Consider the following 12,966-nt stretch of genomic DNA (forward strand, 5'->3'; position numbering starts at 1 on the left):
ATTTTTTTGTTGGACATTATACAATGTGCATTAATTATTACTACAATTGTTTGTTTTTAAATCACAAATGAGGTTATCACCAAAAAAATATATATTTCATATACAAAAATAGTCTTATATATATCAAACACATCAAAAGTGTACTCTCTCTATATATTGTTTGTTACATCAAGTAATTATATATATAATTTTTTTGAAATATTAAACATATTTTGTTCGATATTTATTTAAAATTTGTCTTAGAACTAGGGTGGTAAATGAGTCGAGCTGATTCGTGAGCTCGATGAGCCGGCTCGAGAAAAACTCGAACCCGGACTCGAGTTTTTCAAGCTTGAGCTCGAGCTCACGAGGTCGAGCTCTCTGACTAGTCAGTTTTTAGTTGTTCGTGAGCTCACGAGTCGGCTCGCGAACCTTATTTATTATTTTTATTTTTTTATATATTAGTTTTTATTTAAATAATGTATAATAATATAAAAATTATAGAGATAAATAAAAATAAAATATAAATATTAAAAATATATATAATTACAATTTATTGTTTATTTTGTAAATTTTTAAAATATTTTTTAATAATAATAAAATAATAATTAAAAAAATATATATTAAAAAAATAAAAAACAACAAAATGAGCTTGGGTTCGAGTTAGAGCCAAAAAAGAAGGAACTCGACGAGCTCGAGTTCGACAAAATAGACTCGAGCTCAAGCTCGAGCCTGCCAAAAAGGCGAATTGGGCTCGAGCTCGGCTTGTTCACGCTCTTAGTTAGAACTCTAAAATCTCAAATAAAATATAAAAGTAAAATATAAAACTTAAAATTAAAAAACCAAAATTAAAAAAAAAAAAAAAAAAAAAAAAAAAAAAAAAAAAAAAAAAGACATTCATTTGATTTAGACACCATGCACCTTCAGAAATGCGATGTATACAAAGATACACGTTACAGTGTCCAGCACTATCTTTCTCCATGGAATAAGAATTTGACACATATCGAATCAGCACTTGAACTTTTTTGACTAAACAAAGTAATTTAGATATATAAACCACCTTTGTCTCTTCTTTATTACACTTTTACTTTTAACATTAATTTTTTTTTTATTTAAAAAAGAAAAAAGAGAAAAAAAATATTGTGTCACTTTTTAGTGGGGTAATATGCTAGGAGCCCCTCAATACGAACTTAATTTGAAGTAGATGACAACCTCAAATAAAATATCTTAACTAAATCCTTAGTTCAAAATAAAATTTGACTCACATCCTTTTATTTTTGTTTAACCCAAAAACACCCTTATTTTTGTTTAACCCAAAAATACCCTTAATATAAATAATAAAAGATTAGGTTTATCTGAAGATTTTGAGGATCCATCGAGATCTGTCGCCGAACAGTAGAGTAGAGTGAAGGAGGCGATGCATAGATCTGAAGATCTCGAGGTTCTTGGAGACCTCGGCGACGGTGCAGTGGAGGGGGAGGATGTAGAAGGGGGCAGCGGAGGTGGGTCTATGGCGATGGCGGTGGTGGTCGTGGTTATAGATCAGGTGATGGTTATGGTGGAGGTGGCCATTGAAGATGGTGGTGTGAGGTTAGATCGATGGTTGGAGGCGATTGCATCAACCTAGGGTTTTTTACGGCGCTAGGGTTTTGGTTGACGGCTAGTGCTGGTGGATAGTAGTTGGCGGCGGCTGTGATTTGTTTGCTCTACGGTTTGCCGACGGCTGATAATTTTTTTTTATGCTAGGGTTATGGAATACTACGCCGTAGTAAACCATAGTATACCGAAGTAAACCATAGTACGCAGTAGTAAACTATAGTACACCGTACACTATAATATATCGTAGTATATCATAGTACACCAAATTCTACTACAATATTATTAACAACAGATAAAATTAAAATAAAATATAAAAACATATGTAAATTAGATTAAAAAAAATAAAAAAAAATGTTTTTTTTTGTAATTTTCTGTATTATATAGAAAAAATAGGATTTATTTTTGTTTTATATTAGTGTAGAAAATGCATAAATGAAGAAAGAGAAAAGAAAAAAAGAAAAAAAAAAAGAATAATGTGTCTTTTGTAAAAATAAAAATAAAAATATAAGATGGAAAAATGAAAATATTCCAGATTAAAAAGATGATAAATGCAATATGAATTTTAATTAAAGCATATTTTAAGTGAGTGGGGGACATTTTTGGAATGGATTTTATAAGAATGTGTAGCAAAGATTTAGTTAAGCTTGTCATTTAGTTCTAATAAGTTTTCTCAGTAGGGACATATATCTTAAGGGCCCTTTTTAGTATAATTTATGTCAGAAAAATAGCGGTCAATAAATTAACGAATATACAGCCCGTATTTTGATGTAATCAAACAATATGATCTAAAAAATAAAGTTGAAATTGAGGAAATTGAATCGTGCGTTCGGACATTCGGAGAAAGAATAAATTTGAGACCGATCGAAAAAAATAAATATCGTATACTTACACTATTGTGATGAGAAATTTTTGGTTTAGATTCGCATTTTGTAGTTCCAACAAGTGGCCGATCGTCACAATTAAGTTTCACTTTGCATTATTGTGACACGTTAAATGGGTATCTCCTTAGTGTCATCACTATTTAGAACACTTGGTTCATGCATTTTTAGCCTCCTCAATTCTTGATCACTTAATCAGTAGCGAAATCAGGATTTTCTCTTCACGCAGCAAAATATGAATATTACATTTTTTAAAAGCGAGTGGGGGTAATTGCCCCCCACAGACCTATTTTGGGTTTGCTACTGTTCGTAAAATGCGAATTTATGAATCTTGTTTTAATTTTTGAAAGTATTTTTGAAAACCGGATTATTTTAAAAATATTACATTTATATTATCAATGTTATTATATGTATTTTATAGGTGACTAAAAATAGAACTTTCGAATTCCGTCAGTTCTGATTCGAAAATTTTCAATTTTGGAATTAACAAGTTTTTTTCAATCCTATTTTTCCGAAGTCCTGATTTTTCAATTTTCTCGAATGTTTCTAGAATGAAATTGAAATTAGTTTTTCACTTAAAACATATAGGATTTTTTCCAAAAATACTACCACCCCTATATATGTTAACAAACCTGATATAGAGCATCGAAATCTTATCTATGTACGTAGCATGAAAACTTCAACTTATTAACGATGCCGTGTTTCACATACGTTTCGTGTCCGACACTCGACAGACACCTTATTAAATATGTTTGAATATCAAAATTTCAAATTAAATAAAAAAGGTTAAAAAGGACTTTTTGCATTTAATTACTTTATGAACAATATTTTCTAAAAAAAAAAAACTTTATGAAGAACGCACTGTGCTTCGGCCTATATCAACAAGTCGCAACACAATTCATTTCTCGTGCATTATTTTTCACTTTTTTTCTTATGCATGTGAATGTGATAATTATCATTTAACACACACATACCTTTATTTAAACACAACAATCCCATTATTTAATCTTCCTTTATCACCTCTTTTCTTTCCAGTATTAAGTTTCCTCTTTTCCCTTAATTTCCAATTTCTTATCCATCTTCCACAAAAAAAAAAAAAATGATGCCCCCTCAGCAAGAAAACACTACTGCTTCAACTGACAACATTTCTATACAAATTGAACAACCCAATATTTACAACGCTAGCCCCTCTCTTGATAACAATCATCAATTGCCTCCCGATAATAATAATAATAATAATACTAATCATGCAATTCTTGTCCGATGCTCCGTTTTACGCGAATCGTTACGCCCCGTCACGCTTAAGTTTGAGGATGTCTCGTACACAATAAAGTTACAAACAAGCAGAAGTGGAACAAATTGTTACGCATCTTCTCAGCCTAAGGTAACGCGTAAATTGCTAAACGGCGTTACGGGCACCGTGCGGCCGGGCGAGCTTCTGGCGATGCTGGGCCCGTCCGGCAGCGGCAAGACAACCCTACTAACAGCCCTCGCCGGAAAACTCTCCGGAAAAGTCTCCGGCACGATCAGCTACAACGGCCAGTCCTTCTCCGGGAGCTGCATGAAGCGGAAAACGGGGTTCGTAACGCAGGACGACGTGCTATACCCTCACCTCACGGTTCTGGAAACCCTAACCTACGCGGCCTTGCTTAAACTACCGAGTTCACTCACTAAGGAGGAAAAAATGGAGCAGGCTGAGTTCATTGTGATGGAACTCGGGCTGACCCGGTGCAGGAACAGTGTAATCGGGGGCCCGTTGTTGAGGGGGGTGTCGGGGGGCGAGAGGAAGAGGGTGAGTATCGGGCAGGAGATGCTTGTGAATCCGAGCCTGTTGCTGGTGGACGAGCCGACTTCGGGGCTGGACTCCACGACGGCGCAGAGGATTGTGGGGACGCTCCGGTGGGTGGCGCGTGGCGGCAGGACGGTGGTGACCACTATACATCAGCCGTCGAGTAGGTTGTTCAGGATGTTCGATAAGGTGATTGTGCTGTCGGAAGGTTGCCCGATTTACAGCGGCGGTGCGGGTCGGGTTATGGATTACTTTGCGTCCATTGGGTATGCTCCCGGGTTTGATTTCGTGAACCCGGCTGATTTTCTACTCGATCTTGCAAATGGTATTAAATTTATTATTATTATTTATTTATTCTGATATTACGAAAAAACCCTCTTGTGTGCATAATTACAGTCACCCCTCAACTATTCATTGTCTTATGAAAAAATAATTTTAATTGGTAAATTTAGAGGTTTTCATTCGGTAAAATCGTGCCGAAATTTCGGTACGCCAAATTTTCATACCGTTGGTTTGGTAAATAATTGAATTATTGAAATTTTATTAAAATATTTAAAATGTTGTTTTTTTTTAATTAATTTTGGTTTATATACTAATATTTCATATAAAAATAAAAATCTGAATATCGAACCGAATTACCGGTTCATTAATCGGCATGTATCGAACTTTCGTTTGGTTTGGTCGGTTTACCCTCCAGATGAACACCGTTGTATACATTTGAAAACGTAAGAGTAAACATGTAGGAAAACACATAGTTGAGGAGTGGCTATAATTACGCAAACAAAATGATTTGTTTGTAATTTGACCTTACCAGGGGTGGGTTGACCATAATTGCCCATGGTTATTTTATTTTTATTTTTATATTATTATTATTATTTTTTTTTTATTTTTTTTTATTTATTTATTTATTTTTTATTTTTTTTATTTTTTTTTTTGCGGTTGACAAATTATGATGATAGATGAAGTACTCCAAAGTCATACATCAATAACTTATCCACGATAAATGAATTTAAATGATTTTTTTATTATTAAAAAAAAATCAAGAAATTGAAGTAATTCTTTTTCCCTCTCAGTTTGGGGTTATTTGTGTAATTTAAGTAATGAATTTATAACATGGGCAGGTGTGACACCAGACTCAAGACAGGAAGAAGAAAATGAGTTGCATGGAAATGGGAGACAAGATAATAAGCATGATAATATTATCCAATCAACCAAACAATTTCTGATACACTCTTACAAAAACAACATTTATCCTCTTCTCAAGGAAGAAATTCACCACCTCCCCTCCCAGCATCATATTCAACCCCATTCCACTAAATCATCAACCAGTAAGTCCCAATTAATGCATATGTCATATATATATATATATATATATATATATATATTCACACGTGTTAAATGTGCCTTAACATAATGTGTGTGTGTGTGTGTGTTTTAATGTGTATGTATAGGTTCAGACAATCAATGGACCAGCAGTTGGTGGTTGCAATTCAGGGTGTTGTTAAGCAGGGGGCTTAAAGAAAGGAAACACGAGTCCTTTTCCGGTTTACGAATTTTCCAAGTCATGTCCGTTTCGATTCTCTCCGGGATTCTGTGGTGGCATTCCGATCCAAATCACATTCAAGATCAGGTAAAAAATTTAAACAAATAATTTTTTTTTTTCCACTTTATTTGCATCCATGATTGAGAAAATTGTACTTTTAGTCCTCTGTATTTGGCCTATTTAGGAATTTAGTCATCTAACTTGTCATAGGTTTTAGTTTTGGCCCGATGTTGCATCAAATTTTACTTTTACTACACACAAATAAACATGACGGATTTTACTTATTATGACCCTTAAAAATTATATAATTCGAAATCTTACTCAGCCTTGATAGAACTTTGATTCTTATGCGAAAGGACGAGTATATAAACCAAGTTAGAAGAGCTAGCGCGCTAGTACTAATTTTCAAGCAAAGCTCCCATTTAAATAAATTTGCATAAAATTCAAAGTCTGAGCGAAATAGGACCAAAAATGCCAACTTTGCATAGTAACTGCGCGCATGTAAAATTGAAATAAGACAACTTAGACGACATGATTTACAATTTTGCCATCCACGATTAATTATTGGAAATGAGAAACAACATTATAATTTATAACCAAAAATTTTGATTTTCTATATCACCAGGTGGGACTACTCTTCTTCTTCTCGATTTTCTGGGGATTTTTCCCACTATTCAACGCAATCTTCGTGTTCCCACAAGAAAAGCCGATGCTCGCGCGAGAAACTTCTTCCGGAATGTACCGCCTCTCGTCTTACTACACAGCAAGAATCGTGGGCGATTTACCGATGGAGCTCGTCTTGCCGACTTTATTCGTAACAATAACGTATTGGATGGGGGGATTAAAACCCTCCTTAATCACATTCCTACTAACACTCTCGATTGTCCTGCTCAACGTGCTCGTCGCGCAGGGATTAGGGTTAGCCCTCGGCGCAGTTCTAATGGACGTAAAACAGGCCACGACTCTGTCGTCGGTTTTAATGCTTGTTTTTTTATTAGTAAGTGGATACTATATTCAGCACATTCCGCCGTTTATCGATTGGTTGAAGTACGTTTCGTTTAGTCAGTTCTGCTACAGGCTTTTAGTTGGGGTGCAGTATTCGGAAAACGAGGTTTACGAGTGTGGGTTGGGTTCGGTGTGTAGGGTGGTCGATTCTCCGGCGATAAAATATCTCGGTATTCATAATTTGGCGGCTGATGTGGCGGCTCTGGCGGTGATGCTCGTCGGGTATAGGGTGTTGGCTTATGTGGCTTTGAGGCTGAGCCAGAAACATCACTGAGTAGTTAGTTAGTTAGTTACTCTGTGCTAGAAGCTAATAATAAAGATCTAAATGTATTTATTGAAGTAATTGTTTGAATTAGATTTTAGATATTATTTTTAGAATGTGTAACCTAATTTATTTATTTGTGAATTGTGTGCATTGCCTTCTTCATAATGAAATTCAAAAGCCTTTTGAGGAGGATTTTATTAGTTATATATTTCTTCATAATGAAATTCAATTTAGAAAATTTGCTTATTACTACCATTTTTTTTTGCTAAAAAAGGGTAATAAAATGTACTTTTTACTACAGAACAATTTTGAAGTCGTAGTAAATACTAAAATTTACCGTAGTAAAAAAGTATTTGGTACGGTCATTTACCATAGCATGCATAGCTTTTGTCACACCCGTATATGCTACGTAGCAAATGCGTAGCAAAGGCGTTTTTAGTACGAATTTGATACCTTTTGCTACGGTTAATGATCGTAGTAAAAAAAAAAAATTCTACTAGAGTCTCCGAATTCGTAGTAAATAATTAAAACATAAATGTCATGTGAAGTGTGATAACACTTAACATAACATACGACGGAATAAATGAAAAGAAACACGGAATTTAATATTTAATTCACAAGTAAATACTTTGGACCGATTGTCTTCAAAGGCGAAATACTTATTTAAACAGTATTATTACAAGTACAAGAACACACATGAAAGGATGTAAACAATCTTTTCTATTATAAAGGTATCTTAAACAGATCCTTCGTACAGTCAAGTCAAGTTTTTTCAACACAAACTAACAGATCTCTTAACTTATAAACTATGCGCCAAAGATGAATACTTACAGCAAAATCTAAGAGAGAGATATATTAATAATTTTAATCGTTTTTCTTTTCTAGCATCAGTAGTGAAAACTGGCAATGTGGACTGGTATTTATAGACTTCAGAACGCGTCCACTACCTGCACATGTTCAGCGAGCGACCAAAGTATAAATTAATCAATCTTTCTCATCCATTACATGGAATGGAAGTGGCACTGTCTTAACAGCTCTATATTTTCCTGCATTATTCAGATGCTCATTCTCCAATCTGTTTCAAATTAAAAAAAAATAAAAATAATTCATAAGTTAATTAATTTCCACAATTAAATTGATATCAGAATAATATAATTTCAGTATATTTAATTACCTGTAAAAATTCCACTGTCCCCTTCTTACAACCTCAAGTGCTGCTAAAAACAGCATCGTCACTCGGTAATCGACTTTTCCGAAGTTGTAATGAAAAACCGTTTGCAACCAAGCTAGCCTCAGAACAAGATTCAATCCCTGTACAATAATGTGATATGTAAATAGTTCATTAATCATTTGGAATCTTTTGATTAATTAATCAGGTGGAATATTGATTAAAGAATATATATACCATGGATAAAAAGTAAATAAACTTTTGTCGAAGCATTAATTCGTCTCTTAGCCACGGGTTCTTGGAGTCGAACCGGAGCAAGCCCCAGTCCTTAACGAAATCCCAGTACAGCTGGTAAAGAGTTGCCGCACTTGACAACACCACAACTAGACAAAGCCATCCTACGGTTCTCTCCTTCTCGTACGCCACCTTGGCTCCGGCCGCCAGCATGGCGGAGACGTATTTTCCGAGGTTTAGTAGGTGGCTTTTTTCACCTTCATCGAACCACCTTCTAGCACACTGCAAAACATCACAATTAGATATTAAACTCTTCGATCCTCGTGTTATAGACATTAAAAAAAAAAACCTATGATGCATTTTTTTAGCGGACGATCGCGTAAATGGTGCATTTTTAGGGGGTCGATTGCTAATAAAATTGAATTATAGGGGGGAGTTTGCTAATAATTATTAACCTGCATGGCTCTCCAGTAATATGGGAGGAAGGAAACTGCATAAGCAAGATCCCTATAGTAAGTGTTTCTCATGCAATATTGATAATCTTGATTTTTGTAGCTTCCAGTTATATAGTAGCATGCTACATATTCTAGCTCTCTAAGCATGGGCACCTGATCATCAATAAAACATTAGAACAAATTAATTATGATCTAATTAAGTTATTATTAAATAAATATGTCATTTAATTTATTATATATAAATATTTGAATAATATATATTAATTCTTACTTGGCTACAAAGTTGATCAGCCATGAAAATGTCCAGCATTACAACCTTGTAAAAAGGCGATAAGATTATATTCCTTATTACGGAAATGAAACGGTAACGGCTCGACTTGTAGATTACGTTGAATGGGCACAATAACACTAGTATGAACCCCTACAAAAAAAAAAAAAAAAAAAAAAAATCAATTAATTTTTTTTACTTGGTACTAATTAGATACTTAGAGAGTTTGTTTATTAATTATAAATTAATGATGTTGAAAAATATATATACCAGGAGTATAATTCCAGGGACGGCTTGAACTCGAGAAATAAAAGAATATCCTTTCGCAACAAGTGAGAGGTGAACGAAAAAGATTCCTACGACAGCAGCCATTGATGTGCTACAAATCAAGAATATGCCGTTTTGTTTCAGTTCGTTTGTCGGAGAAAGTTCGAAGATGAAGCTGTAATTTATTCTCGTCTTTCTCCACATAACAATGTTGCACCCGTAGAGGAATAAATGTAGGAATAACAGGCTAAACATGCTGCAAATTAAATTTAGAGTGTACGTATATATACGATTAATTAATTAGATATCGAAAATTAATGGTTGATTGAATTTGTAATTATTTTTGAAGTATGTACTTGCCTAAGGACTGGATATACAGTTTCCATATACATCGAATCGGATTTAATTTCGTACATTCCTGTAGTATGCGCTATGATCACATATCCAACGAGAAGCGCGACGAAAAAACCCGTGAATAGTCCTGGAATCAAGAAACAGATGTTGAAATTAAAAAGTAAAATAAATTTTTTTTTCGACTATTGCAACATGGAATTATTGCAAGAAATTAAAACTCACCGACGAAAAATGTCAGAGAATGTGATTCTTTTCTGTGAGTTGGTTTAAGGTACTTTACGGCCTTTGTTCGATCATCTTTAGCAAAATGCTTGACAAAGAGCTCCTCAACTTCATCTTCTAATTTCAAAACCTGATAAATTAAATTTAGGAAACTCAACTTAAAAATTTCCGGACATAATTTAATGAAATTAAATAAAAATATGTAACGAAATAAAAAAAAAAAGAAAAATATGTAATTTTTCGGCTAGGTGATTTTCACCTTGTCTGAACTGTTGAAGTATGAGCTCTCAACCACTCTCAAATAAATGGGAAGAACTTGTTTATTAGTCACCTGAAAACCACTTAAACTTTATTGGCCATGAATTTAATTATTTTTTTTAAAAGGGTAATAATTAATTAAATAATATGCATGCATGTCAACCGAACCGAAGATTCGTCGTCGCATATTACTCACTTTGTCGAATTTCTTCAAAATCTTGACAAAAGCAAGCATGTTCAAGTTCCTAGAGTACAATTTCAGAAAAAAATCAAAATTCATAAATATTAATTACAAGTTATCAAGATAATAATACTATGAACAAGTGATCATATATACCTATAAGTTTTGAGGTACCCTAATCCTTTGTAAAGCTCGATAAACGCTCCTCTAATCATTTTCTCCGCACGGTATAACTTCCTTTTATTAATATGCAATTTGTTATTTCCCTCCGTTCCACGTTTCTTGGATGATTGGTTTATCAGATCATCCCAAAGCAAATACGTGACAGCTGAAAACGTGCGCGTTGGATTCGTTAAAGGAATGTGAATTCTTAAATCCTTCTGTCTGAAGTTGACAACTCGGTCAATCGATTTTTTTAGCGCACCATATTTAGGAGAGTCCGAAAGATCAATTTCCATGATTTCCCTATTGAAGCCCTCGTCTATCAACAATCGAAAATCTTGTTAAAATTAGTACAAGTAATAGACATTTTTAATTGAAAAAACTTATAAAAGCAGAGGATATGTATATATATGTGTGTGTGTGTGTACGAGTGTTTGTGTGTGTACGTGTGTTTGTTACATTACCACATGATATAGTGGCTGATATAGAAAAATCCTCATTTGAGTCGTCGTCTCGTTGTTTACTTAACGAAGTGTTGAGCTCGACGAGAATCTCCATTTGATTCTTCAAAGATTCTCCCCTGTCAAGAAACTCTTTTTCCTTTGCACTAAAGAACGCGTTCACTTTGTTGAGTTGATTATCCAAACACGAAAAAAACTCACGAACTACTGCAGCTTCTTCACTATCGGAGAATCGTTCGGTAAGTTCAGTCTCGTACAAGTTTCCCTTACTAGCCGAGGTCGAAAGTTTCTTACGAACCTGAAAATTACATGATAAATTATATATTACATGGGAAAAAAAAGGGTGTCGGAAAATACGATTATCGATTATGACAAGAATTAATTAATTAGTACTTGAATGAGGCTATGTTGCTTGTGCTTATTATGTCCAAGAAAAATGTACTTTCTCAAAGATGAAACAAATTTATTCGAGCTGATCTGATTACTATCGAGGAGATGGATTTTGTTGAGATCTTTCTTGAGTTGACTGTAGTCAACGAAGGCTTCTTTCCATTCGGGAACTAACCGAGCTTCAAACTGCTTCGAGAATTTCACCATCTTGGCTGTAAATATTATATAATTGTCTGATTTATGACAAATGAGTGTTTTTTTTCTTTTCTGTAGAGAAGTAAGATCACATTATATATATATAGATATGTGGAGATATATTTATCGGGAATTTCGATTGACGGGCTGTGAGTAATGATGCTTCGACGACACTCGTCAGACACCTTCGATTATATCCTTTTTGCATCTTTATCGTGTGCCAATTTTAATATGCTTTGGTATTTCGCATTAGTATAAACATGTATGTATATATGTAATATTATTCTTGATATAATTGGTATATATCATAAATTCTTTTTATACTTTATGTAATTACTTTATTATGTCATGTTCTGATAATTAATACAGATTTTGGAATCTCTCCTTCATCCCCAAGATAATTTGTATCCCATAATAGAAACATACATAGATATTGATATTATATTGTTCTTGTATAAATAAATAAGGTTTTTTTTGCAAAACCACCCATGTGTAATCTCGAATTGCTGAAAAAGACCTCATGTTAAAACAATTAGCAAATACCCCCCCTATAAAAATTAGTCAAAGGCAATAAGGCCCTTGAGAGCTGACCGTGCACTTCACTCGCCATGAATGCGAGTGGGAGTTCGTTTTTTGACACAAAAATACCAAAATGCAACCAGAAATTTCATAAGTACCAAAATGAAGTTTTAAAAATTTTCAATTGAGTCCTTTATATTTACAATTAAGCCATCTTCTTAAACCTTAAGAGCATCCCTGCGGTTTTCACCATGGTTTTTTCCATCATCAACCAAACCCAAATCTGAGCATGAAGTTCATTTCTATTCCAAATCCCATAAAACAAAAGGGAAGAAAAACGGCGCCTCAAATATTACAGCACATCCCTGCCCAAACAAAAAAAAAAAAACGAAAACCCTTCATTACTTTCTTCCAATTTTCATACCATTTTCTTCCAATTTGTGAAACCTAATTCATATCCCGAGGAAGAAGAAGAAGAATGTCAAACTCGAAGAATCATTTGCACAGTTACTCCGCCAAACTCGAAGCCGACTCTCCGATCTCACCTCGCTGCCGCGCCGCTGCCTTTGAATGCTACCACCGCTACTATAGCTTCTGAATCCACAATTTCCATCCACAGAAAATTGCCGTTGCAGCACCTTTTTTCTTTCAATCTGAAAAAAAAAAAAAAAAAAATAATCCCCACCCACCATTGTCATCAACCATTCTTCTTTTCCTAGCCGTGCAATGAATGGGAGAGAAGCTGATTTGCTCTGTTTTTTGTGGTATTCTTTT

General features: G+C 34.2%; 2 protein-coding genes across 3 annotated transcripts; one reads left to right on the plus strand and one right to left on the minus strand.

The window, feature by feature from the left end:
* The first annotated feature begins 3,336 nt into the window (after positions 1-3,336).
* On the plus strand, positions 3,337-7,262 carry ABCG21 (ABC-2 type transporter family protein). The gene is made up of 4 exons (XM_012992264.2): positions 3,337-4,570; positions 5,367-5,573; positions 5,697-5,875; positions 6,414-7,262. Exons 1-4 carry the CDS (start codon positions 3,556-3,558, stop codon positions 7,065-7,067), a joined length of 2,055 nt encoding a protein of 684 aa, XP_012847718.2. The 5' UTR covers positions 3,337-3,555; the 3' UTR covers positions 7,068-7,262.
* Positions 7,263-7,776: 514 nt separating this feature from the next.
* On the minus strand, positions 7,777-11,700 carry LOC105967455 (phosphate transporter PHO1 homolog 1). Of its 2 annotated transcripts, none has more exons than XM_088827008.1 (13): positions 11,482-11,700; positions 11,011-11,386; positions 10,622-10,946; positions 10,481-10,529; positions 10,286-10,357; positions 10,027-10,156; positions 9,811-9,931; positions 9,454-9,706; positions 9,187-9,336; positions 8,916-9,068; positions 8,464-8,742; positions 8,233-8,369; positions 7,777-8,133 (listed from the first exon to the last, which is right to left on the minus strand). In XM_088827008.1, exons 1-13 carry the CDS (start codon positions 11,683-11,685, stop codon positions 8,043-8,045), a joined length of 2,340 nt encoding a protein of 779 aa, XP_088683134.1. In that variant the 5' UTR covers positions 11,686-11,700; the 3' UTR covers positions 7,777-8,042. The 2 variants fall into 2 exon arrangements, with proteins under 2 accessions (XP_088683134.1, XP_012847504.2); XM_012992050.2 differs by having other exon boundaries at positions 7,778-8,133; positions 11,092-11,386.
* Between the last annotated feature and the right edge of the window lie 1,266 nt (positions 11,701-12,966).

This window comes from Erythranthe guttata, chromosome 12 (assembly GCF_056151865.1).
Source record: "Erythranthe guttata isolate IM_541 chromosome 12, IM_541, whole genome shotgun sequence".
In the NCBI taxonomy this organism is placed as follows: Eukaryota; Viridiplantae; Streptophyta; class Magnoliopsida; order Lamiales; family Phrymaceae; genus Erythranthe; species Erythranthe guttata.

Bases quoted from the DNA above. Each gene is read 5' to 3' on its own strand.
- ABCG21 (XM_012992264.2), top strand. From the start codon at position 3,556: ATGATGCCCCCTCAGCAAGAAAACACTACTGCTTCAACTGACAACATT. The intron at 4,571-5,366 runs GTATTAAATTTA...TAACATGGGCAG, and splicing joins TCTACTCGATCTTGCAAATG to GTGTGACACCAGACTCAAGA. The intron at 5,876-6,413 runs GTAAAAAATTTA...CTATATCACCAG, and splicing joins CAAATCACATTCAAGATCAG to GTGGGACTACTCTTCTTCTT.
- LOC105967455 (XM_088827008.1), bottom strand. From the start codon at position 11,685: ATGGTGAAATTCTCGAAGCAGTTTGAAGCTCGGTTAGTTCCCGAATGG. The intron at 11,387-11,481 runs GTACTAATTAAT...TGTAATTTTCAG, and splicing joins AGCAACATAGCCTCATTCAA to GTTCGTAAGAAACTTTCGAC. The intron at 8,134-8,232 runs GTAATTAAATAT...AATTTGAAACAG, and splicing joins GGACAGTGGAATTTTTACAG to ATTGGAGAATGAGCATCTGA.